The 23,020-nt window shown below is 37.9% G+C and overlaps 4 protein-coding genes and 1 long non-coding RNA gene across 5 annotated transcripts; 3 read left to right on the top strand and 2 right to left on the bottom strand.

The window, feature by feature from the left end:
- Window positions 1–1,865: 1,865 nt before the first annotated feature.
- On the bottom strand, window positions 1,866–8,436 carry LOC136827684 (crustacyanin-C1 subunit-like). Its single transcript, XM_067085146.1, has 4 exons — window positions 8,292–8,436; window positions 7,990–8,074; window positions 7,699–7,824; window positions 1,866–2,116 (listed from the first exon to the last, which is right to left on the bottom strand). Exons 1-4 carry the CDS (start codon window positions 8,430–8,432, stop codon window positions 1,887–1,889), a joined length of 582 nt encoding a protein of 193 aa, XP_066941247.1. The 5' UTR covers window positions 8,433–8,436; the 3' UTR covers window positions 1,866–1,886.
- LOC136827683 (crustacyanin-A2 subunit-like) lies at window positions 3,235–4,886 on the top strand. Its single transcript, XM_067085145.1, has 3 exons — window positions 3,235–3,544; window positions 4,277–4,493; window positions 4,620–4,886. Exons 1-3 carry the CDS (start codon window positions 3,416–3,418, stop codon window positions 4,853–4,855), a joined length of 582 nt encoding a protein of 193 aa, XP_066941246.1. The 5' UTR covers window positions 3,235–3,415; the 3' UTR covers window positions 4,856–4,886.
- Window positions 8,437–8,860: 424 nt separating the features above from the next.
- LOC136827685 (crustacyanin-A2 subunit-like) lies at window positions 8,861–10,244 on the top strand. The gene is made up of 3 exons (XM_067085148.1): window positions 8,861–9,066; window positions 9,461–9,677; window positions 9,810–10,244. The coding sequence occupies exons 1-3, from the start codon at window positions 8,872–8,874 to the stop codon at window positions 10,031–10,033; spliced, it is 636 nt and encodes a 211-aa protein (XP_066941249.1). The 5' UTR covers window positions 8,861–8,871; the 3' UTR covers window positions 10,034–10,244.
- Window positions 10,245–13,997: 3,753 nt separating this feature from the next.
- On the bottom strand, window positions 13,998–15,323 carry LOC136827686 (crustacyanin-A2 subunit-like). Its single transcript, XM_067085149.1, has 3 exons — window positions 15,045–15,323; window positions 14,433–14,649; window positions 13,998–14,303 (listed from the first exon to the last, which is right to left on the bottom strand). Exons 1-3 carry the CDS (start codon window positions 15,237–15,239, stop codon window positions 14,080–14,082), a joined length of 636 nt encoding a protein of 211 aa, XP_066941250.1. The 5' UTR covers window positions 15,240–15,323; the 3' UTR covers window positions 13,998–14,079.
- On the top strand, window positions 15,323–16,342 carry LOC136827687 (uncharacterized). The gene is made up of 3 exons (XR_010849843.1): window positions 15,323–15,818; window positions 15,996–16,080; window positions 16,217–16,342. It is a non-coding gene; the product is annotated as an uncharacterized lncRNA (long non-coding RNA).
- Window positions 16,343–23,020: the final 6,678 nt, after the last annotated feature.

The raw sequence follows: 23,020 nt of genomic DNA on the forward strand, positions 1-23,020 counted from the left end.
CAGAAGGCAGGTAGTAGCGAAGCTAGGTAAAGCTGCGGCACTTTATGCACCTGCCGCAAAGCCGACAAAAGGAGCAGGCGCCGGCCAAGATGAATAAGTACAATATCTCTGAACCCCAACCACAACACAAAAGGTGCAGGCAACAACAAGGCACAGAAATGCAGCAGACCACTCGCTCAAAATACTGGGGCGTGACTGTTGGCGAGTGATGAAGATCCTGTGTATACCAAACCTCCACTGAATCACCCAACAACTCAAAAATATATATGAAAAAAAGGAAAACGATCCCACATGGGTGTATTGCCAGTAACAAGCGAAACACCCGGCGGTGGAGAAAAAAGAACAGCCCAAACCCTCGTTTAGCGGCAAAAGGTGAACTAAAGTTAAATTGACAGTTACGTTACGGGTCTAAAAAGAATTACGTTAACTTTTAATGACTACACACACACACACACACACACACACACACACACACACACACACACACACATATATATATATATATATATATATATATATATATATATATATATATATATATATAGAGAGAGAGAGAGAGAGAGAGAGAGAGAGAGAGAGAGAGAGAACGTACATAAATTAGAAAGAGATTTTAACTGGATAATCCTTGAACCTCTCTGCGATGATATAACGAAATAAAATAAAACTTCCGTCTTGTTGAACACGATCTCTTTCTGCCTGCCTGTCTCTCTCCTTCTTCAGGTTTTTTTTTTTTAGTTGATAGGTAAGATGGGTGAAAGAAGAGTGAGGGCAGTTAGCTAGCTAACTATGGTAGGGAATAGTTTAGAAAGTGAAATATTAGTAAGAGTAATGTGAAGTGTGGTTTATCCACCATTTTATTTAGGTAAGGGTACAATTTTTCTTATATTAACATAATACAATAATAATTTTACATTATAATAACATGGTGAATTGTACATATTGCATATTTTGAAATTTATTTCTTATTAGTATAATCATATTTAAACATAAAATAAAGTAAAAAATAAGTTCCAATTTCCTCATTTTAACCTTGATGTTAATTGTCATAATGATTTTGCATGATACCTACATATTAAAGTCTAAATATTACTTTTTCACAAGGCATTTCTTAAAATATAATGGTTGAGGTTCATCACGATGAATATTTGAAGATACTCTTCTCCACCATCTGTGATCTACGTTGTTTGGGTGGTTTCTCCCTTCTGCTACGGATTCTTCTGTTAATTCACTGTTGTATTGATCTAGTTTGCTCCATATGTTGGTTGCCAGTCTGTATAATCTTTGATTAATTGGTTCTACTTTGTATTTTTTGTGTATTTGTTCTATATTCTTCACGTTCATGAGAGAGGAATTGAACACTTAAAGAACACGATGATGCATACAACAGCCGATCACGGAGAAGCAACATATATCAAAAGCTATAAAAAATAATACCTGTTAGGTCTAACGGACATAGAGAGAGAGAAGAAAAATTATTCCGTGATCTCAGCCAATTTCGTGAACGCCCAACAGAGATAATTTCGCCTTGCCTCTGATCAGGAGTTCAGCAGTCCAATGAGGGGTGACAGCTACTAAGAGGCCCTCGCACCTCCCACCACTGCAGGGCCTCGAAACTGAGACTTGCAAGAGGTCTTACGAGTCTGCTGTGAAAGGCAATGGTGCACACTGTGACCCATATGAGTGAGTACACACCAACTAAACAGAGGTACAAAGGTTCTACATGATCATCTATTTTAAATCTTAAAGGTGGAAAAAAAGGTTACTCTCTCAAAAGGACTTGAATCAAGAGGATATTAATAAGAGTTGACCATTCTTATTGTGTTTATTCATAACTGAAAGAGATTTCAAGACAGATGGAAACCAAGTAAAGAGACATTGGGTCTAATCTAGTAATCGCACTGGGACCCCTGGACCGTCTTTTGGAACCGGCTGGTGTCCAGTCCGATATCCCTGAAGACGGCCTGGCACTTGCTGACGTATTCGTCCTCAAGTTCTGGCGTCCGGGAGAAGATGAAGGCGAAGTCCGAGAAGTAATTGGAGGAGTAGTCCATGCAGGAGTAGAGACAAGCGTAGTTCTCGTAGTCGGTGTCGAGGATCACCAAAGGAGCGGCGAATGCTGCAGAGGAATAATACAGAATTAATGCATGAGAGAAAACAGCGAGTAATTTCGGTATATTCCTGATAGAAAAAATTGCATTGATAAATTTAAGAAAAAAGTTTTAGCCTTGTAGAAATATATTAGAGAACAATAAGGAATGCTGCAAAATCCCAATACTTACAATGGCCCTCGAAGTCGACCATGAAATGAGGATCCCCGAGGGCATTGGGTAGATCTCTCCTTGTCTCTCCTGCTTCTCCCCGCTGTAGTTGACGCCTGAAGTGCTGACTTTGTATCCTCTCCGTCTAAGACACACAACGAGAGACAAAGGCCAAGTGATGAACTTCCTTCTTTAAAATGATATTCATAAGCAACATTTCATTCATCTAACTGTAGACTGCTGAGAGAGAGAGAGAGAGAGAGAGAGAGAGAGAGAGAGAGAGAGAGAGAGAGAGAGAGAGAGAATCAAAGTACTTACCAAAATTGTATTGTATGCGGACACATTTTTCCAGGGGTTGATATTCGTTCTTTGTGAGAGCATGCTGGAACCAGACTCCTCCGAACTGGAAAGATTTAGTAATTGTTAGTCTTCCCTCCAAAGGCAGGAAATAATGATATAGCAAATTTATCACATAATTATAATTAGGTACTTAATATTCATGTTCAAATAAAAATTATGACTTCTTGCAGTACCTCGGAGTGTCTAGGAATCTGCTCCTTCCACAGTTTGACTTCGTCGACAGCAGGACATTTTCCTTCAACGACGAAGTCGGGGATTTTGTCTGCGGCCACAGACACCACAGCCACAGACAGAGCCACAACGAGCAACTTCATTTTGTCAGCGAAAGGAAAGGGTTTGATGGAAAGGACATCGACCGCGTTCTTTTATACTGAGGAGAAGAACTTTTTATGCCGTCATGGCCGCCCACAGACATAGCGGAACTTTATCAAAGGTCGTATTGCGGCCATGAACTTGATGTAATACTAGAGACGTCGAAGAGAACATTGCACAACGATATGATCAGTTCTGTTCTCAGCTATCAATCTTTTGCACACTATAATCTTCCTATAATAGTCTATTGTTCTATAGTAGTGCGTCGTGTCAAAGTACTGTTGCCTAATTCGTAACTGAATTAAAAGAGAACCTCTCACAAAAGAAACGAGAGGAAAAAAGATATTTGCAGAACAGGAAATACAGCCATGATGGTTTCAATGACACAGTGAAGCAAGTGTAACCTTTTCCGTTTGCTGGAAGGTATATAAAAATGGAGATCGATTCCAGTGTGGCAGTTGAGTTGCGGTCGCTCCTCAAGAAAGATGTTGGGTCTCGCAGTGGTTGCCCTCGGTCTCGTGGCCTCTGTCACTTGTGACGGAGGGCTGCCTGACTTTCTGCTTGCAGGCAAATGTCCTGATGTGTCCCTCCAGTCGAACTTCGATGTTCGCAAGGTGAGAAATTACCTTCCATAAATCATTTCCTTTACCAATTCCTTCCTTTTGAATGTATTAACAGAATTAATGACATAAAACTAGAGTATTTTGAAGATCCCTTCATAAAGGAATTCTTAAAGGCTGCCACATTAAAGAATATAATTATAAATGATGTCTTTTAATAGGATAATTCATGTTTAAACTTGATGATTTTCTCAGAAACATTTGGAATGAATGGAAGGACAACCATGTAGGCTAACTTCCATGAAGCTTACTCAGCAGTTAGTTAAAAAATTCTTTCAACAACTGATATAATTTTTATTCAATAAATTAATTTAGGAGAGTATATTAAGTCCTTCGTAAACTAAGGTAGAGCAACACTGAGTCAAATCACTATTGAACAAGATCCATTTACGCAACCATTTTTTTCCCTTCATTTAAAAGGATTCACAACTATCTTTTAATCTCCTGTAAATAATGAAGCAACTCCAGCAGGAAATTAACGGCACTTGACTGAACGAGATATGGTTCTGAAGTACTGAGCAATTAGCTTGTAATTTCAATGACTCATCTAAACCTTTAAATACTCGTAGCATTACATTATGATAAATATATTTAGAAGCAATACACAAAAATACTTCAAATGACAATCTTTTCGCTCTCAATAAGTCCTTTGTAGCTACTCAGTATTAAGAAAATGCAAAACGCGAGCAGTGCAAGACACAAAAATCTCATGGCAAGGCCCCTCAGTACGCAGGTCGCTGGTTCATGACGGAGATCATCGAGAACCCTTACATGCCAATGAAGAAATGCATCAGTTCCAAGTACGACCTCGACGAAAGGGAAGACGCTTTTCAAGTGACAACTTCAGGACTGGACGTCAATGACGAACATGAATCCCTCCAGGGAAAGATCTACCACACAAGCAGATTCCCCAAGGGCCACTTGCACCTCGATTTCCCTGGTGGTAAGTTTTTTATAACATGCAAAAGGAATGTGAAATATCAAGACAAATCTCGTTTCTGTTTCACATTATAAAGTTACCTTGAATTGAATTAAGATTAAATAAAGCAAATATTCCGTTTCCTTACAGTTATTGGCAGCCCATACAAAGTGATTGAGACCGACTACGAAAGCTACTCTTGCGTGTATTCCTGCATCGACTGGAGTGGATACAAGACCGAGTTCGGTTTCGTCTTCTCCAGGACACCCGAGAACGAAGGAGACGCTACTGAGAAATGCGCTGAAGTCTTCGAGAAGAATGGCGTTGACTTTGATAACTTTGTCTCTGTTCCTCATTCTTCAGACTGTGATTATGAATCAGATTAAATTCACAATCATTCGTCTGTTCAACTTTTAAATTCTTGTCTTACTGTTTTCTTCAATTCATTAGTGTTTTTATGTGCATATTCAAGATGACTCTAAATATACAATCTCCCTAAAAATCTAGTTTAATATCTTGCCATTTACCTGCATTTTCGAAAGTGAGGTAGAAAAGTTTTCATGAAGTTTTAAGCGCCGTTGAAAACGTTCATTTTCGAGTAACGCTGCTAGCTGTTACGTGGCGTTTGGTGAATTTGATAAGTAATATTTTGTTATAGCTTTTCCATATTAGCATTTGCTTTCCTATCTCTCGGTGTTGATTTCATAGAAAATACACATTACAAGGAAACTTAAAGACTACCTTGGGTATAAGCAGGGATTAATAATTAAACTATCCAAGAAATCGCTGAATAGAATGTTTTTGACATACAATATAGCAATCATCCAGCTCTTATTTTTTTTTTTATTCTAGATTACGTTTGTATATCTTAACTATTTATGAAAACCCTTAAACAGAATCTTTAATTTGTAACCTTTCCAATCCATCAAGAAAATCTGGAATTTCTAGAAATCTACAAATTTTATGTTAGAGAAACAGTTCCTTCGTGTCCTCAGTTGTGACGTTTCCAAGATTCAGTAAATAACAAATCTCGAACTGAGTCTCTCTCTGGACGATGGAGTCCCTCCTAGTATTACAGTCCGTGTACAGGGGTAAAGGGTCTTTTCTTTCATGTCTTTTACATTCATTTTATGGTGAAGAAAGACGACGACTAGCTTCCGGAAGTGTTCGCTGACAAATGCCAACTCTGCAACTCTGTAACTCTGTGAAATGTATCTATCAGAACTCAGCATTCACTGTTCTTCGTTTTAACATTCTTTTATACCCATTTTTATATGGGGTAACAGCTTCGATTAATTCTTTGAAGGACTTTGATTTGGCGGTGGGGTAGGCCGTAACCTCGACCGGCTGCCCTGCCTGACATCGCCCTTAGAAACCCGGTAACGAATGTTTATTTCATGTATTACTGAAATCTCGAAAAAAAAGTTAAGTCCCTTTCTCCCAGCACCACGAGGAGAACTCTCCTAGCGGGTGGGATTAAATAGTTATCGTTTTTATCATTCTTCTTGCCTTTAATTGGTTACCGAACTGTGGCCCTGCAGTTTCGATTAATCCGATGTAAAATCTTGAAATTACGACACTATAGAATCATGACGCAGGAAGGGTAGAAGCACAGCACCAACTTCTCAAAATCAGCTTCTTCCCAAAAAACCCGCCAAATGGGTTTATTTCAACATTTTCTGTGAATCTCGAGCCACGCTCGAGTGACCCTTGGACAGGAACCTTTCACCTGTCTTGGAGTTTAATCTGATGAATATCTTGAGGGTAAAAGCCCACTTCTGCCGAACAGCGCCGATATTTGGTAGGGATTTCTTCTAGTGATAAAATCCTTGGGATTATAAAGATTACTGCAGCAATATTTTAGTTTTTAATTTATTCTTACACATTTACCCTCTTCCTGTGACAATATGACGCTTCCATAATCCGTAGACTTAGTGTTACAACACGAGATCTAAGGAATAAGATCAAATGATCCTTATAGAACCGAAAACCTGACAAATGTCTCACATAAACTCTTTAATAACAAATCAAACTCACAGAGCTCCTTGACCTTTGTAGCTTGTTGGTGAAATATTACTTGCAACCATGGAAGTATTACAAATTATGCATGCTAACACCACATAACACCGGTATATGTAATGGAACATGAAGTATCACAATACCTTAAGCCTACATTTCCTCACCTACGCCGGATATACAGCCAAACTGCCCGTAATCCACACACATGTACCCAGAAAGGTCACACTCACGGTGTAATAGTTAGGGCTTTGGAGTGAAATGAGACCTCAGTGCGGTCACATTGCTCCCTTCAAATGTAAACACAGGTCCAACTTATTCGCAGGCACATTGCTTACTAATGGCGGCAGCTGGTCGGCAGGTACTGTGAACTCTTAGAAAACTCAAGTGTAACCCACTTTGGTATACGTAGACAATAACTTGGTACAGCAACAAATAATGAATAATTTAAGAAAAATATGCAAAAATTTTTATTCCTATAAGCCGCATACATTTTGCAAAACACAATAATAAATAAATAAGTAACCAATAGTACAATAATATGCCCAATAACCTGTCGCGCTATCCAAAATAACTTGGCATTATCCCATTGATGACACACATTTCTCATTTAATATTTGTAAGGTACGAGATTTTCCGCTAAAAAAAGGCAAAGGAAATACTGTCTTCTTTTTCATTTCGAAGCCATTAATAAAGGTAATATTAAAAATAAAAGGTTAATATGACTGAGAATTATTTTATTATTTTAAAATGACATCCCCTTAACAAAAGAAAGTAAGGAAAATAACGCCGACAGTTGTCAAATTTAGTAATCGCACTGGGACCCTGGACAGTCTTTTGGAACCGGCTGGTGTCCAGTCCGATGTCCCTGAAGACGGCGTGGCACTTGCTGACGTATTCGTCCTCAAGTTCTGGCGTCCGGGAGAAGATGAAGGCGAAGTCCGAGAAGTAACTGGAGGAGTAGTCCATGCAGGAGTAGAGACAAGCGTAGTTCTCGTAGTCGGTGTCGAGGATCACCAAAGGAGCGGCGAATGCTGCAGAGGAATAATACAGAATTAATGCGTTAATTAACAAGTGTATGAGAGAAAACAGCGAGTAATTTCGGTATGTTCCTGATAGAAAAAATTACTTTGATAAATTTAAGAAAAAAGTTTTAGCCTTGTAGAAATATATTAGAGAACAATAAGGAATGCTGCAAAATCCCAATACTTACAATGGCCCTCGAAGTCGACCATGAAATGAGGATCCCCGAGGGGCATTGGGTAGATCTCTCCTTGTCTCTCCTGCTTCTCCCCGCTGTAGTTGACGCCCGAAGTGCTGACTTTGTATCCCTCTCCGTCTAAGACACACAACGAGAGACAAAGGCCAAGTAATGAACTTCCTTCTATAAAATGATATCCATAAGCAACATTTCATTCATCTAACTGTAGACTGCAAGAGAGAGAGAGAGAGAGAGAGAGAGAGAGAGAGAGAGAGAGAGAGAGAGAGAGATCAAAGTACTTACCAAAATTGTATTGTATGCGGACACATTTTTCCAGGGGTTGATATTCGTTCTTTGTGAGAGCATGCTGGAACCAGACTCCTCCGAACTGGAAAGATTTAATATTATTTAGCCTCCTCAACATTGAAATAATAAAACTGGAAATTTATTGCATGATTATTAACTACATGTTAATGAAGACCTAAACAAGAAAAAGTATAGCTTTTTGTATTAGGAGAAGGAAAGATAGATAGATAGATATATAATTAGAGAGAGAGAGAGAGAGAGAGAGAGAGAGAGAGAGAGAGAGAGAGAAATTGTAGTACCTCGGAGTGTCTAGGAATCTGCTCCTTCCACAGTTTGACTTCATCGACAGCGGGACATTTCCCTTTAACGACGAAGTCGGGGATTTTGTCTGCGGCCACAGACGCCATAACCACAGACAGAGCCACAAGGAACGTCTTCATTTTGTCAGCGAAGGAAAAGGGTTTGATGGGAAAGGACACCCACCATGTGCTTTTATACTGCCGAGAACGATCTTGGTGGTGTCATTCCAGCCAGTGGCCGAAGCGGGTTTTTGCTTCGGTCGTAATGCGTTCGTGATCTTGACGTCAAACAACTAACTTAGAAGTAAATTTTAAATGTCCCTTCTCGCCTTTAATTCCTAGCACTTATTCTTTTAAGAACCGTAATCTTCTTCTGATACTTGACGATTTATCTTTTTTTTTTTTGCAATTGTTGTACATCAAAGATAACATACCAGTAATATATTCATATGACTTAACTGTGAAGAAATAAAAAAAGTGTGCTCGCAAGACAATGCACTCTAAGGATGTTTCAGGAAGAGGAAAATGGAGTAAAATTAGAAGCGAAGAAAAGGCGAACCAGAATTCACCGCTTTGGTTCATGAGATCGTATATAAGAGGCGGGGTTCACAGAGTCGGGCAGAGAAACATTCGCTCACTCAGAGACATGTTGGGTCTTGCCGTCTTCGCCTTCGGTCTCGTGGCTTCGGTCTCCTGTGCAGGAGGCTTGCCCGACTTCCTGCTGGAGGGAAAATGTGCAGATGTTTCCCTCCAGTCCAACTTCGATGCTCGCAGGGTGAGTAATTATCCTCTTCTCTAGACAAACCGACCAAATTCATATATTCGCACGAAAGTCATGAATCTGAAAAAAATTCCTTTATCATCTAAACTAATGTTTGTAAAAGGATATTAACGTCTTGAAGGTAGACTATAAGGAAGACTTTCTTATCAATTGTTTTTAAAGGAATTCGTCTGATGGGCATAACAAACAATTAATGCTTCTTCACCATAGCTTTTTTAGTTATACAATTGTGCCAAAGCTTTCTTTTTTTAAGCAAAACTATAAAAAACCAGTTCCCTTGAACTCCAAGTAAATTATTTTCATCAAGATGAAGTTTTTCGGATCTATGGAAGCATGAAAAGCAAAAATGGGAAGATAAGATATAAGACATAATTATTTGAATCTCCAGTACGCAGGTCGCTGGTTCATGACGGAGATTATCGAGAACCCTTACATGCCAATGAAGAAATGCATCAGTTCCAAGTACGACCTCGACGAAAGGGAAGACGGTTTTCAAGTGACAACTTCAGGACTGGACGCCAATGACGAACATGAATCCCTCCAGGGAAAGATCTACCACACAAGCAGATTCCCCAAGGGCCACTTGCATCTCGATTTCCCTGGTGGTAAGTTACTCTTTGTTTTGTTGAACAAGTAAAACGGAAATGAAATATCAAAAAACAAAGCGTTTCCTTTTCCAGCTATAAAATTACCTTGAATTGAATCAAGATTATAGTAAATATTCCTTTTCCTTACAGTTATTGGCAGCCCATACAAAGTGATTGAGACCGACTACGAAAGCTACTCTTGCGTGTATTCCTGCATCGACTGGAGTGGATACAAGACCGTGTTCGGCTTCGTCTTCTCCAGGACACCCGAGAACTGGGGAGATGCCACTAAGAAGTGCGCTGAAGTCTTCGAGGAGAATGGCGTCGCCTTCGATAACTTCGTTGCTGTGCCTCAGTCCGATTGTGATCATTAAACATAAAATCGCTAATTACCCACAGAATAAACCAATTTTTTAAATTCCTCCCTCTTTTTATTCCTTTTGTAGTTTTTCCTTTAGTTGTATTTACTTTTATTCCACGTCCATTACCTTCGTTTAAGTACATCAGGGGGTAGCTAAAAACGTATTGTCTCTTTCAGGGTCTTGCCTTTATTTCGTCTGCCCAACATTCTTTAAAAAAAAAAAAAAAAAAATTGTGTGGGGCCATTTTTCTTGTACACTGTTTCTCCTGTCTTTTAGGAGTTCACATGAGGGGGTCTGAAGTCATTTTGGTAGCCCTAACAGTAATTTCAATGCAAATAACAGTAATTTCAATGCAAATAATTTAGTCATTCCCTTTGATATAATTTATGTTCGTTATTTTTCATTTCATGCCCATGCACTTATTACTATAGAAATATTATTCATGGAAGAGTTAAAAGACAATTTTAAATATAAACATGCAGTAAAGAACTTTAAATGAGGATTTCAAATCTTAATATTAAACTGACATGGCACAGGACCCATGAAAGATGGAATTGACTTCATGAATAATTGTCAGTGGTAGCTGCAAGAGAGGGAATAACAGGACTGAGTAATGGCTGACTCGCGTGTTCTCGATATCCTAATCATATCGGGAGTACGATTTCTTTCTACCTCTTCCTGGTGCACACCATTTTAGCTTTCACTATCCTCCTTAAGCAGCAAAGTTTGCAGATATCCAGTTCGGTGTAGAACTCAATATCACTGCAATTATTACCTTGATTATTACTAGGAAATGAGCGCAAGAGAAGACGGTTTGGAAATGAGACCTGAATTCCCAAATCCGATTGCCTAGGAGGTAAGAAACGTGTAAATTTACCTGACAGAAGCACTATGACAGATTTTCAAGGTAATTGAACTTAACTTTATTTTTTCGTTAAGATCGCCGCCTCTTATTTATTCTCCTTCAGTGACTGAGTGTGGTTTGATCTCTTCCAGGGTGTCTGGGAACTCTGATGAAAACGCTGGCATAAATTCAGATGACATACCAATCTTAGTCCTCGTTTTTCTATCTTCTTTTTTATTATCAATCCGACCAACGTTAAGCAAAATATATTTCTCTGGGAGAAACATATTTCACACGCTTGCGATCTTTCCAAATATAATGAAGAACTTGTCCCATGCAGGTTAGACCTTTTGGGATTTGTACTTGAAATATTCCTCATAAATGGCTTTTTGCAGGGCGAAAATCATTTTGAATATGATTAATGGTATTTAGATTTATTGTATCACTGAGTTCCGATGAAGTGCTTAAATAATTTTGGCAAAATGGGACACCAAAATGTATCGTTCATATGAGCAGACAATTTCCGAAATCCTTCATTTAATTTACACGATAAAGCAAAATTTGCAAAGGAAAAATTAGTAAAAAAAAATAAGGCCTATCCTTTTTCGTGCAGCTGTTATCTTGGTGATAACTATGATGACTCAGCTCACGCCTCCCTCCCAAACCATGTTTCAGAGGCCAGCCACCCATGATTATTTTTGCAAATGTAAAGTGCATGCACTTTGCAGGACGAGAGTTTTAGTTTCAATTTTCCTGATATGTTTTCGAAAGATGCAGGAAGAATGATGGTATAAAAGACGCCATTCTACGAAGCTAGTCCTGATCCAGTAACAAACTGTAGGCTGTATGATCGCTTGGAAATACGTGATAATGTGGCACATAAAAGCATGCTAATGAAAGAATGTTACAAATCCTAACTATAATATTTTGAACATGTTTAGAAAACCCGAGTAAAGTTTTGCTACCAAAGTGAACCGGAAGTGCACACAAATACTGCTACTAGAAGTAACACTACCACAGTAAAAAAATACAATATATATATATATATATATATATATATATATATATATATATATATTAGACAATGAAAGAGAGAGGGAGAGAGCGCTACTTGACAATTAAAAATGGTCATATGGTCAGTCATGCTCTTCACTAAGCGAATGAATCCTACTACCCCTCGAATTCACATTTACCTGCTCCATCTTGTCCGCAGGACATTTGATGTCAAAGGTAAAAGCGTGAGAGTGACTTGGAGTGAACACAGAGTTAACAAGTGAACGTGTGGGTCTGGCTAAATTCTATTATTTTCTTGTGTAATTCGAGTCTCCTCTCCTGTAACTTCTAGCGTGGAACTCACCTACATCCTTCTCTAGAATTTTGGTCGGAGAGAAACATCAGCACATTTGCCAGGAATCAGGAAATCAGGAAAGCCTCCTGCACAAGAGACAGAGGTCACAAGACGAAAGCAGGGACTTTTAGACTCAACTTCATTCTTGGAGGAGCAACTCAAACTGTTCCCCTGTAATTCTCATCCTAATATAGCTTCGCGCCAAGCGGAGGACTCATACCTTTGCTACTTTATTACTGAATTTTCAGGGCTTTCCTGTTGCTGAAGTGGAATTCTCTCAATTTTTTAGCTTTGGATCGTTTTGTGATGTTTATAATTAATTACAAAGTAGGCAACTATTTTCTGACACAATGTACTGAAGAAAAATAGGGTGTTTAATTATTATAGGTCTATAAAGAATCAGACGATTAAGACTGAAACTTGATTGTGGTATTTTCCAACATTATCTCTGTTGTAAGTTGTGCTAACATCAGTCTGACGGACCTTCAGCTGTAGTTGACGGGTCACCTGACGGTAGCAAAATTTCTTCTTTATCGCTATAAATCAAATTGTCACTGTACTTTCCCATCAAACCCTTCTCTTTGGCTGACAAAATAAGAGCGTTCCTTCTGGCTCTGTCTGTGGCTGTCACGGCAACTGTGGCGTCTGTGGCCGCAGACAAAGTCCCCGACTCCGTCGTTCAAGGAAAATGTCCTGCCGTCGATGAGGTCAAACTGTGGAAGGAGCAGCTGCCCAGACATGCTGCGGAACTTCAATTCCTCTTTCTCTCTCTTCTCCCTAATACAGCATTAACAATGATACTTTTTCTTATCCTGACAGGCATTATTAAGTACATTCTTGTAATCATGCACTAAATTTTCTATATTACTGAAAAGATTTAAGTTATTACTCTTCTAAAAGTCCAAAAGAGGAGTCACTGATAGAGTATACGCAGAATACGAAATTCTGATGCCTGGAAAAGAAGGACCATCAATACGGTTTAATGTGCAGACAGAGTTTTGAAAGCAGAAAAATGGAAGAGGTATTGATAAGGTATGTCTACAATTTAAAGTTAGGAATCAAGAACCATATAGTTACTAATAAAGCATATCCAATATGCAAAGTTTTGAGAGCAATCACCGCGGGAGGCACTGTTAACGTGTACCCAGGACTCAAAGGCTCCGAAAAAAAGAGCCATCGACAAGGATTACCTAGCATACTGAAAAAGCTTATTAGTAATACTGTATGATTTCTCTTCTACATCGTTAAAATATAAACCTAGTGACATCCCATTAAGATCATTGAGAGATTACTGAAAATCCATAGTTTCATACACAGATACATTGAAAATCTGATAAATAAAGGAAAAAAAATTCCATTGAACACTTTCTATTATGGGTCAAAACTGCTACATGACCTAAAGTAAAAATCAAATTACTGTAATATGCTCATTATCTTTTTACACTGTAGGTGATTTGTCTTTTACCCCTTTCATAAATGATACCTTCAATGAAAGTAAGGTCAGGAACACTAAGTGAAAATTTAATTAAGACGAGTTACAGAACAGGACAACTGCTTAAAATCCAGTTGCTTGAAATCATGTATCGAAAGTAATGCTACGTCTAGCAAAATGCCGACGTTTATGACTCATCTCAAGAAACTTTAAATGCCAAGGTAAGTAACCTTCATGGGAAAGTTGGTGCACTCTATTAAAAATAATTAAAATCAGCATTTTTAAAGAAAATTATGTATTTTAGTTACCTCATGTACAGATGCAAACAAAAACAAAAGAAAGGAAGCAAAAGAATAAGACAACAGAGTAAAAAACGTATTAAGGGATTAAAATGAAGAAAAAGTTCATTCTGTAATTAACTGGTGACTCTACTATCAGTGATCACAATCGGACTGAGGCACAGCAACGAAGTTATTGAAGTCGACGCCATTCTCCTCGAAGACTGAGGCGCACTTCTTAGTGGCATCTCCCCAGTTCTCGGGTGTCCTGGAGAAGACGAAGCCGAACACGGTCTTGTATCCACTCCAGTCGATGCAGGAATACACGCAGGAGTAGCTTTCATAGTCGGTCTCAATCACTTTGTATGGGCTGCCAATAACTGTAAGGAAACGGAATATTTACCATATAATCTTGATTCAATTCAAGGTAATTTGATAGCATGAAAAGGAACAAGATTTGTTTTTGATATTTCATTTTCGTTTGACTTGTTCAAAACAGAGTAACTTACCACCAGGGAAATCGAGATGTAAGTGGCCCCTGGGGAATCTGCTTGTGTGGTAGATCTTTCCTTGGAGGGATTTGTGTTCGTCATTGGCGTCCAGTCCTGAAGTTGTCACTTGAAAACCGTCTTCCCTTTCGTCGACGTCGTACTTGGAACTGATGCATTTCTTCATTGGCATGTAAGGGTTCTCGATAATCTCCGTCATGAACCAGCGACCTGCGTACTGGAGATTCAAATAATTATGTCTGTTATCTCTCATCTTCCCATTTTTGCTTTTCATGCTTCCATAGATCCGAAAAACTTCATCTTGATGAAAATAATTTACTTGGAGTTCAGGGGAACTAGTTTTTTAAAGTTTTGCTTAAAAAAAGAAAGCTTTGGCACAATTGTATAAATAAAAAAGCTATGGTGAAGAAGCATTAATTGTTTGTTATGCCCATCAGACGAATTCCGTTAAAAACAATTGATAAGAAAGTCTTCCTTATAATCTACCTTCAAGATGTTAATATCCTTTTACAAACATTAATTTAGTTGACATAGGAATTTTTTCATATTCATGACTTTCGTGCGAATATATGAATTTGGTCGATTTGTCTAGAGAGGAGGATAATTACTCACCCTGCGAGCATCGAAGTTGGACTGGAGGGAAACATCTGCACATTTTCCCTCCAGCAGGAAGTCGGGCAAGCCTCCTGCACAGGAGACCGAAGCCACGAGACCGAAGGCGAAGACGGCAAGACCCAACATGTCTCTGAGTGAGCGAATGTTTCTCTGCCCGACTCTGTGAACCCCGCCTCTTATATACGATCCCATGAACCAAAGCGGTGAATTCTGGTTCGCCTTTTCTTCGCTTCTAATTTTACTCCATTTTCCTCTTCCTGAAACATCCTTAGAGTGCATTGTCTTGCGAGCACACTTTTTTTTCTTCACAGTTAAGCCACATTGAATATATTGCCGGTATGTTATCTTTGATGTACAACAACAGCAAAAAAAAACAAAGAATAATTGCTAAGTATCAGAAGAAGATTACGGTTCTTAAAAGAATAAGTGCTAGGAATTAAAGGCGAGAAAGGACATTTGAAATTTACTTCAAAGTTAGTTGTATGACGTCAAGATCACGGACGCATTACGATCGAAGCAAAAACCCGCTTCGACCACTGGCTGGAATGACGCCACCAAGATCGTTCTCGGCAGTATAAAAGCACATGGTGGGTGTCCTTTCCCATCAAACCCTTTTCCTTCGCTGACAAAATGAAGACGTTCCTTGTGGCTCTGTCTGTGGTTATGGCGTCTGTTGCCGCAGACAAAATCCCTGACTTCGTCGTTAAAGGGAAATGTCCCGCTGTCGATGAAGTCAAACTGTGGAAGGAGCAGATTCCTAGACACACCGAAGTACAGCAATTTCTCTCTCTCTCTTTAATTATATATCTATCTTTCTTTCTCCTCATACAAAAAGCTATACTTTTTCTTGTTTAGATCTTCATTAACATGTAGTTAATAATCATGCAATAAATTTCCAGTTTCACTATTTCATTGTTGAGGAGGCTAAATAATATTAAATCTTTCCAGTTCGGAGGAGTCTGGTTCCAGCATGCTCTCACAAAGAACGAATATCAACCCCTGGAAAAATGTGTCCGCATACAATACAATTTTGGTAAGTACTTTGGTTCTCTCTCTCTCTCTCTCTCTCTCTTGCAGGCTACAGTTAGATGAATGAAATGTTGTTCATGAATATCATTTTATAGAATGAAGTTCATCACTTGGCCTTTGTCTCTCGTTGTGTGTCTTAGACGGAGAGGGATACAAAGTCAGCACTTCGGGCGTCAACTACAGCGGGGAGAAGCAGGAGAGACAAGGAGAGATCTACCCAATGCCCCTTGGGGATCCTCATTTCATGGTCGACTTCGAGGGCCATTGTAAGTATTGGGATTTTGCAGCATTCCTTATTGTTCTCTAATATATTTCTACAAGGCTAAAACTTTTTTCTTAAATTTATCAAAGTAATTTTTTCTATCAGAACATACCGAAATTACTCGCTGTTTTCTCTCATACACTTGTTAATTAACGCATTAATTCTGTATTATTCCTCTGCAGCATTCGCCGCTCCTTTGGTGATCCTCGACACCGACTACGAGAACTACGCTTGTCTCTACTCCTGCATGGACTACTCCTCCAGTTACTTCTCGGACTTCGCCTTCATCCTCTCCCGGACGCCAGAACTTGAGGACGAATACGTCAGCAAGTGCCACGCCGTCTTCAGGGACATCGGACTGGACACCAGCCGGTTCCAAAAGACGGTCCAGGGGTCCCAGTGTGATTACTAAATTTGACAACTGTCAGCGTTATTTTCCCTTACTTTCTTTTGTTAAGGGGGATGTCATTTTAAAATAATAAAATAATTTTCAGTCATATTAACCTTTTATTTGTAATATTACCTTTATTAATGGCTTCGAAATGAAAAAGAAGACAGTTTTTCCTTTGTCTTTTTTTTAGCGGAAAATCTCGTACCTTACAAATATTAAATGAGAAATGTGTGTCATCAATGGGATAATGCCAAGTTATTATTGGATAGCGCGACAGGTTATTGGGCATATTATTGTACTATTGGTTACTTATTTATTTATTATTGTGTTTTGCAAAATGTATGCGGCTTATAGGAATAAAAAATTTTCCATATTTTTCTTAAATTATTCACTATTTGTTGCTGTACCAAGTTAGTGTCGACGTATAACCAAAGTGGGTTACACTTGAGTTTTCTAAGAGTTCACAGGACCTGCCGACCAGCTGCCGCCATTAGTAACAATGTGCCTGCGAATAAGTTGGACCTGTGTTTACATTTGAAGGGAGCAATGTGACCGCACTGAGGTTGGAGGTCTGACACTCATTTCACTCCAAAGCCCCAACTACTACACCGTGAGTGTGACCTTTCTGGGTACACGTGTGTGGATTACGGGCAGCTTGGCTGTACGAGTATATCTGGCGTAGGTGAGGAAATGTAGGCTTTAGGTATTGTGATACTTCATGTTCCATTACATAGACAGGTGTTATGTGGTATTAGCATGCATAATTTGTAATACTTCCATGGTTGCAAGTAATATTTCACCAACAAGCTACAAAGGTCAAGGAGCTCTGTGAGTTTGATTTGTTATTAAAGAGTTTATGTGAGACATTTGTCAGGTTTTCGGTTCTATAAGGATTATCTGATCTTATTCCTGGATCTCGTGTTGTAACACTAAGTCTACGGACTATGGAAGCGTCATATTGTAGTAGGAAGAGGGTAAATGTAAGAATAAATTAAAAACTAAAATATTGCTGCAGTAATCCTTATAATCCCAAGGATTTTATCACTAGAAGAAATCCCTACCAAATATCGGCGCTGTTCGGCAGAAGTGGGTTTTTACCCTCAAGATATTCATCAGATTAAACTCCAAGACAGGTGAAAGGTTCCTGTCCAAGGGTCACTCGAGCGTGACATGGGATTCACAAATTCCTCAATTCCTCATTGGACGGGTGGGTACCGTTCTCAGATAGCACCGGCCAATGAAGAATTAGAGGAATTTATTTCTGGTGATAGAAATTCATTTCTCGCTATAATGTGGTTCGGATTCCACAATAAGCTGTAGGTCCAGTTGCTAGGTAACCAATTGGCTCTTAGCCATGTAAAATAAGTCTAATCCTTCGGGCAGCCATAGGAGAGCTGTCAATCAGTTCAGTGGTCTGGTTAAACTAAGGTATACTTAACTTTTTTTCGAGATTCACAGAAAATGTTGAAATAAACCCACTTGGCGGGTTTTTTGGGAAGGAGCTGATTTTGAGAAGTTGCTGCTGTGCTTCTACCCTTCCTGCGTCATGATTCTATGGCGTCGTAATTTCCAAGATTTTTCATCGACTTCCAAAAAGTCCTAATCATCTGAGGAAGATTTTTCACGGTTTCTATTCTTCTAATTCCACATGCTGGTGCACTTCTGATTTAGCTTTCACTATTTTGCTCCTTAAGCAGCAAACTTTGCAGATATTCGTCTTTCATTCACCACTCAAATGAATGCAAGACATGAAAGAAAAGATTATTACTAGACTAATAACAGAGGACGCAATCGTCAGAGAGAGACTCAGTTCGAGATTTGGTACCTAAACTGAATCTTGGAATCACGACTTGGACACTGAGGAACTGCTTCTCTAACATAAAATTTGTAGATTTCTAGACTATTCTAGATTTTCCTTGATGGATTGGAAAGGTTAACTTAATTAAAGATTCTGTTAAGATCGTTTTCATTTTAGTCAAGATAGTGACTGAGTGTGTTTGAATAAAAAAATAAGATCTGGATGATTGCTATATTGGATGTCAAAAACTGTTCATAAATCTTGGATAGATGAATTATTAACCAATCTTATCCCAAGATAGTTTTATCTTCTTTTTTATTATGATCCGACCAACGTTAAGAAAAAAAATGCTATGGAAAACATATAACAAAATATTACTTATCAAATATCATCAAACGCCACGTAACAGACCTTTTAGGTTACTCGAAAATTCCTGAATGGTTTTCAACGGCGCTAAAACTTTTGAAAACTTAATTCTTAGATTTATTTTGTTCCGATGAATGCAAATAAATGGAAAAAAAACCAAATGTATCGTTCATAGCAAATTTCAAATCCTTCATTTTTTTAGGAAGGTAAACAAAATTAGAATCAAAAATGCAAAAAAAAAACACTCCTGCGTGTATTCCTGCATCGACTGGAGTGGATACAAGACCGTGTTCGGCTCACGTCTTCTCAGGACATGTTTCGAGAACTGGGGACCCATGCCACTGCAAATGCCAAGTGCGCCTGCACTCTTCGAGGAGAATGGCGTCGAGCTTAATAACTTCGTTGATATGTTTTCAGTCCGATTGTGATCATTAAACATAAAATCGCTAATTACCCACAGAATAAACCAATTTTTCAAATTCCTCTCTCTTTTTATTCCTTTTTGTAGTTTTTCCTTTAGTTGTATTTAATTTTTATTCCAAATCCATTACCTTCGTTTAAGTACATCAGGGGCAGCTAAAAACGTATTGTCTCTTTCAGGGTCTTGCGTTTATTTCGTCTGCCCAACATTCTTTTAAAAAAAAAAAAAAAAATTGTGTGGGGCCATTTTTTCTTGTACACTGTTTCTCCTGGCTTTTAGAAGTTCACTTGAGGGGTGAAGTCATTTTGGTAGCCTAACAGTAATTTCAATGCAAATAATTTAGTCATTCCCTTTTGATATAATTTATGTTCGTTATTTCATTTCATGCCCATGCACTTATTACTATAGAAATATTATTCATGGAAGAGTTAAAGACAATTTTAAATATAAACATGCAGTAAAGAAGAGGTGTCTGATTACCTTTTTTATACCAAGGTTTAAAGATTAATTTTTTTATGTGACTTTCACCTACTCTAAGAATATAACATTTGCATTTCGTTCTCAGCCGTTGATTATGTGGCAGTTTTCCTGGAAGAGAAAATGATAGCAAACGAACACTGTTGTTCTCTGAATAAATGTTTTTCAATCCCACCGCTTCTATGTTAGGCCGAGAGAATTATAGACATCCCACTAGAAACAAAAGATCGTCAGTATCTAAAACTATACATCTTCATATAGGGTATTAAAGATGTGACTACTGTAGAAGCCTCGTTTATGTAGCTTGTCTAGGTACAAAGTTTTAGTAGATCTCTTAAGATACTGGTTTCATAGCTGTCCAGTCTAGAGAAGAAACCAGTTGATGAAGGATTGCCGCTCCATAAAGCAGTAGCAAAGTTTTAAAGGTGTTCATTCATGCCCCATTCTTCACTACGACGCATCTGATAGTCTGTTAAAATTCATCCATTCTCGATGGTTCCATCTTATGATAAGGACATCCTTTTTATGTGCAAAACAAATGCAAAGAAGGAACTGAGATTTGAGACAAAGGCTAATGAGAAAATGGTGAAAATTCTGCCTTGTCTTGAATTAGGAACAGAATACCAAGATGTAAATGAAGCAACTGAAAAAAGTAAACTATAGGATTTCAAATCTTAATATTAAACTGACATACAGGACCCATGAAAGATGGACTTGACTTCATGAATAATTGTCAGTGGTAGCGGCAAGAGAGGGAATAACAGGACTGAGTAAAGGGACTCGCGTGTTCTCGATATCCTAATCATCTGGGAGTACATTTCTTTCTACCTGTTCCCCTGGTACATACCATTTTAGCTTTCATCCTATCCTCCTTAAGCAAAGTTTGCAGATATCCAGTTCGGTGTAGAACTCAATATCACTGCAATTATTACCTTGATTGTTACTAGGAAATGAGCGTAAAGAAGACGGTTTGGAAATGAGACCTGAATTCCCAAATCCGATTGCCTAGGAGGTAAGAAACGTGTAAATTTACCTGACAGAAGCACTATGACAGATTTTTAAAGGTAATTGAACTTAACTTTATTTTTCGTTAAGATCGCCGCCTCTTATTTATTCTCCTTCAGTGACTGAGTGTGGTTTGATCTCTTCCAGGGTGTCTGGGAACTCTGATGAAAACACTGGCATAAATTCAGATGACATACCAATCTTAGTCCTCATTTTCTTTCTTCTTTTTATTATAAATCCGACCAACGTTAAGCAAAATATATTTCTCTGGGAGAAATATATTTCACACGCTTTGATCTTTCCAAATATAATGAAGAACTTGTCCCATGCTGGTTAGACCTTTTGGCATTTGTACTTGAAATATTCCTCATAAATGGCTTTTTCGGGGAAAATCATTTTGAATATGATTAATGGTATTTAGATTTATTGTATCACTGAGTTCCGATGAAGTGCTTAAATAATTATGGCAAAAATGGACACCTTTCTCTGTATCGTTCATATGAGCAGACAGTTTCAAAATCCTTCATTTAATTTACACGATAAAGCAAAATTTTGCAAAGGAAAAATGAGTAAAAAAATAAGGCCTATCCTTTTTTCGTGCACCTGTTATCTTGGTGATAACTATGATGACTCAAATCACACCTCCTCCCAAACCATGTTTCAAAGGCCAGCCACCCATGATTATTTTTGCAAATGCAAAGTGCATGCACTTTGCAGGACGAGAGTTTTAGTTTAAATTTTTCAATATGTTTTCGAAAGATGCAGGAAGAATGATGGTATAAAAGACGCCATTCTACAGGAAGCTAGTCCTGATCCAGTAATGAACTGTAGGCTTAATAGCTTGGAAATACCATATAATGTGGCAACAAAAGCATGCCAATGAAAGAAAGTTTTGACAAATCCTAACTATAACATTTTAACATGTAGAAAACCTGAGTAAAGTTTTGCGACCAAAGTGAACTGGAAGTGCACACAAATTACCTAGCTACTGGAAGTAACACTACTTAGTAGAAAAAAAAAAAATATATATATATATATATATAGTTAAAATATAAATATAGTATATATATTATATATATTGATATAATATATATATATATATATATCATATATATATACATTAAAATCATATATATAAATATATAACACATATATATATATCAAATATATATATATATATATATATATATATATATATATATATATATATATATATATATATATATATATATATATGGGATAATACATTTGATTTTAGAATTACCATTATATTCAGTTATAAACACCATGAAAGAAAGATCGCTTCAAGATGGAACTAGGGCGTTGCGCTCAGACAACAAAACCATTTGCCAGCAAATAGTTCGATTACTCCAGCTGTTTTGGCTTGATGAACACACAATATTGAATCTGATTTGTGCCAGGGTAGCCGACCGAGCTGGTATGAGTACGGTTCACTGCGTTAAAAATATAGATTGTTTGTCAGCATTTTTAAAAGTTAGGTCTGACTGATTATTAGCTCGAGAGCGATATCAAGTCCAGACATGGCTTTGTGTGTTTCAATCTCTTAGAAACCAGCAGTTAAAAATCCAGACTTCTCTTTTTCTGTGTGGACTGTGAACTTGTAATTTACCATATCCAAGACACTTATGAATTTGTGGGGAGAACTGGACATAAGCATTTATGTCACTTTAATATTCTATTTTATTGTGTTTTAGTTTCACATTTATTAACCATGCATTTTAGACTTTCATTATTATGTTTGCACTTGTATATTTGTAATTACGATTTATTTAATTCTTCGATAGATGTCTGTGGAATTGCTGTTTATAGAGAAGGACACTGCAATCTTTGCAATGGTTATTTGTCATGTGGTTGACCTTAAGACTAGACGTATAATGTCTAAGATGGAGTGTGTGGGAGTTTTGGGTGTAAAGGTTTTCAGTCATAGGACTTTTTAGTCAGAGTAAGATTAAACCTTGAGTGAGACTATTTTGACTTGATAATTCATTTATTTTTTGATTTTAATCTTTTCTTTGTTAATTCATTACTTGTTGGGTTTGTTTGATAATAAATCTATTTATGCTGGAAAGATTGTGTTTCCTTAGAGTATCCATTTTGAAGATGGTGTTGGAGAGAGAGAGAGAATCTGTGGGTTGAGTGAGAGAGTGCTTCCCTATTGAGGGGCTGAATACCAGAGAGAGAGAGAGGGAAAGGCTGCTAGTTG

The sequence above is a fragment of the Macrobrachium rosenbergii genome, chromosome 42 (assembly GCF_040412425.1).
Source record: "Macrobrachium rosenbergii isolate ZJJX-2024 chromosome 42, ASM4041242v1, whole genome shotgun sequence".
NCBI classification, from domain to species: domain Eukaryota; kingdom Metazoa; phylum Arthropoda; class Malacostraca; order Decapoda; family Palaemonidae; genus Macrobrachium; species Macrobrachium rosenbergii.

What these genes read in the sequence shown, in the direction of transcription:
- LOC136827683 (XM_067085145.1), top strand. Translation starts at nt 3,416, where the DNA reads ATGTTGGGTCTCGCAGTGGTTGCCCTCGGTCTCGTGGCCTCTGTCACT. An exon ending in CGAACTTCGATGTTCGCAAG is followed by an intron (nt 3,545 to 4,276) that starts GTGAGAAATTAC and finishes AAGGCCCCTCAG; the next exon opens with TACGCAGGTCGCTGGTTCAT. An exon ending in GCACCTCGATTTCCCTGGTG is followed by an intron (nt 4,494 to 4,619) that starts GTAAGTTTTTTA and finishes GTTTCCTTACAG; the next exon opens with TTATTGGCAGCCCATACAAA.
- LOC136827684 (XM_067085146.1), bottom strand. Translation starts at nt 8,432, where the DNA reads ATGAAGACGTTCCTTGTGGCTCTGTCTGTGGTTATGGCGTCTGTGGCC. An exon ending in AGATTCCTAGACACTCCGAG is followed by an intron (nt 8,075 to 8,291) that starts GTACTACAATTT and finishes AAATCTTTCCAG; the next exon opens with TTCGGAGGAGTCTGGTTCCA. An exon ending in CCGCATACAATACAATTTTG is followed by an intron (nt 7,825 to 7,989) that starts GTAAGTACTTTG and finishes TGTGTGTCTTAG; the next exon opens with ACGGAGAGGGATACAAAGTC.
- LOC136827685 (XM_067085148.1), top strand. Translation starts at nt 8,872, where the DNA reads ATGAGATCGTATATAAGAGGCGGGGTTCACAGAGTCGGGCAGAGAAAC. An exon ending in CCAACTTCGATGCTCGCAGG is followed by an intron (nt 9,067 to 9,460) that starts GTGAGTAATTAT and finishes TTGAATCTCCAG; the next exon opens with TACGCAGGTCGCTGGTTCAT. An exon ending in GCATCTCGATTTCCCTGGTG is followed by an intron (nt 9,678 to 9,809) that starts GTAAGTTACTCT and finishes TTTTCCTTACAG; the next exon opens with TTATTGGCAGCCCATACAAA.
- LOC136827686 (XM_067085149.1), bottom strand. Translation starts at nt 15,239, where the DNA reads ATGGGATCGTATATAAGAGGCGGGGTTCACAGAGTCGGGCAGAGAAAC. An exon ending in CCAACTTCGATGCTCGCAGG is followed by an intron (nt 14,650 to 15,044) that starts GTGAGTAATTAT and finishes TTGAATCTCCAG; the next exon opens with TACGCAGGTCGCTGGTTCAT. An exon ending in ACATCTCGATTTCCCTGGTG is followed by an intron (nt 14,304 to 14,432) that starts GTAAGTTACTCT and finishes GTTTCCTTACAG; the next exon opens with TTATTGGCAGCCCATACAAA.